This window comes from Lagenorhynchus albirostris, chromosome X (genome assembly GCF_949774975.1).
Source record: "Lagenorhynchus albirostris chromosome X, mLagAlb1.1, whole genome shotgun sequence".
Lineage (NCBI taxonomy): Eukaryota > Metazoa > Chordata > Mammalia > Artiodactyla > Delphinidae > Lagenorhynchus > Lagenorhynchus albirostris.
In genome coordinates, this window is record NC_083116.1 from 63,561,445 (window position 1) to 63,563,326 (window position 1,882).

The 1,882-nt window shown below is 39.9% G+C and overlaps 1 protein-coding gene across 1 annotated transcript; it reads left to right on the top strand.

The window, feature by feature from the left end:
* Positions 1-744: 744 nt before the first annotated feature.
* Positions 745-1,323, top strand: LOC132513360 (ferritin heavy chain-like). The gene has a single exon (XM_060137615.1). It carries the CDS (start codon positions 760-762, stop codon positions 1,309-1,311), a length of 552 nt encoding a protein of 183 aa, XP_059993598.1. The 5' UTR covers positions 745-759; the 3' UTR covers positions 1,312-1,323.
* The last annotated feature ends 559 nt before the right edge of the window (positions 1,324-1,882 follow it).

The following is a 1,882-nucleotide window of genomic DNA, read 5'->3' on the forward strand; positions in this document are numbered from 1 at the left end:
TCATTGGACAGATCATCCAGACAGAAAATCAATAAGGTGACAGAGGTTCTAAATGACACAATAGACCAGTTGAACTTAATGGATATCTATAGGGCACTACATCCAAAAAGAACAGAATGCACATTCTTTTCAAGTATGCATGGGATGTTTTCTTGGATGCACCACAGAGTAGGTCAGAAAACAAGCCTCTAACAAATTTATGAGGATAGAAATTACTTCACGTATCTTTTCTGACCACAGTGATATGAAACCAGAAATCAACCACTCTAAGAAAAATGGGAAAATAGTAAACACTTAGGGACTAAACAGCATGTTACTGAAAATCCAATGAGACAACCATGGAATCAAAGAAGAGATCATAAAATACCTCAAGACACATGAAAATGAAAACAGAACCTCACAAAACCCATGGGATGCAGCAAAAGCAATTCTAAGTATGAAATTCATAGTGATACTTAGTGGTCTTCATCAAAAGATACATAGTGGTCTTCATCAAAAAACAAGAAAAATCTCAAATGAGCAACCCAAGGTACTACATAAAAGACTTAGAAAAAGGAAAACAAATAAAACCTAAAGTCAGCCACAGTCTTCACAGAGAGTTGCCACGGTTTCCTACTTCAACATTGCTTGGACAGAACAGGGCTAGCTCTCGCCACCACCTCGCAGCACACTTCAACTTCCCCAAGGTCCCCGCTGCCACTCCAGTGCTGCACAGCCACCATCATCACCGCCAACACTGCCTCTCCTCAGCCACCCACCATGATAACCATGTTCCCCTCGCAGGTGCATCAGAACAACCACCAGGACTCAGAGGCCACCATCAACTGCCAGATCAACGTGGAGCTCTATACCTCCTACGTCTTCCTGTCCATGTCATACTATTTTGACTGTGATGATGTGACTTTGAAGAACTTCACCAAATGCTTTCTTCTCCAATCTCTTGAGGAGAGGGAACATGCTGAGAAACTGATGAAGCTGCAGAACCAACTGGGTGGCGAAATCTTCTTTCAGCATATCAAGAAACCAGACCATGATGACTCGGAGAATGGGCTGCATGCAATGGAATGTGCACTACACTTGGAAAAAAGTGTGAATCAGTCGCTACTGGAACTGCACAAGCTGGACACTGACAAAAATGACCACCATTTGTGTGACTTAATTGAGACTCATTACCTGAAGGAGCAGGTGAAATCCATCAAAGAATTAGGTGACCATGTTAACAACTTGCATAAGATGGGGGCCACCAAATGTGGCATGGCAAAGTATTTCTTTGACAAGCACACCCTGGGAAACACTGATAACAAGAGCTAAGCTCTAGGTTGGCTTTCCATAGCAAGAGGGGTGACTTCCTTTGTCACCAATGCAGTGCCTGCATATTTGGGTTACTTTTACCTTTTCTATAAGTTGTACCAAAATATCTACAAGTTCTTTCCTTAGTACCATTCCTTCAAATAAAGTAATTTGGTACTCCCCCCACAAAAAAATACCTAAAGTCAGCAGAAGGAAGGAAATAATAAAGATCAGAGATGAAATAAAATAGAGTTCAAAATAACCATAGAATAGATCAATGAAACAAGAGATGGTTTTTTGAAAAGATAAACAAAATCAACATACCTCTACCCAGGCTCATCAAGAAGAAACACCCTCAAAAAAAAATGAAAGAAAAGAAATAACAACTGATACCACAGAAATACAAAAATCATAAAACAATACTATGAGCCGTTATGTGTCAACAAGTTGGACAACCCAGAAGAAGTTGACAAGTTTGTAGAAACAGAAAGCTTTCCAATACTGAGTCAAGAGGAGACAGACACTTTGAACAGACTGACCACTAAAAGTAAAATAGAATATGTAATAAAAAAAAAACCAAAAAAACTCCCTC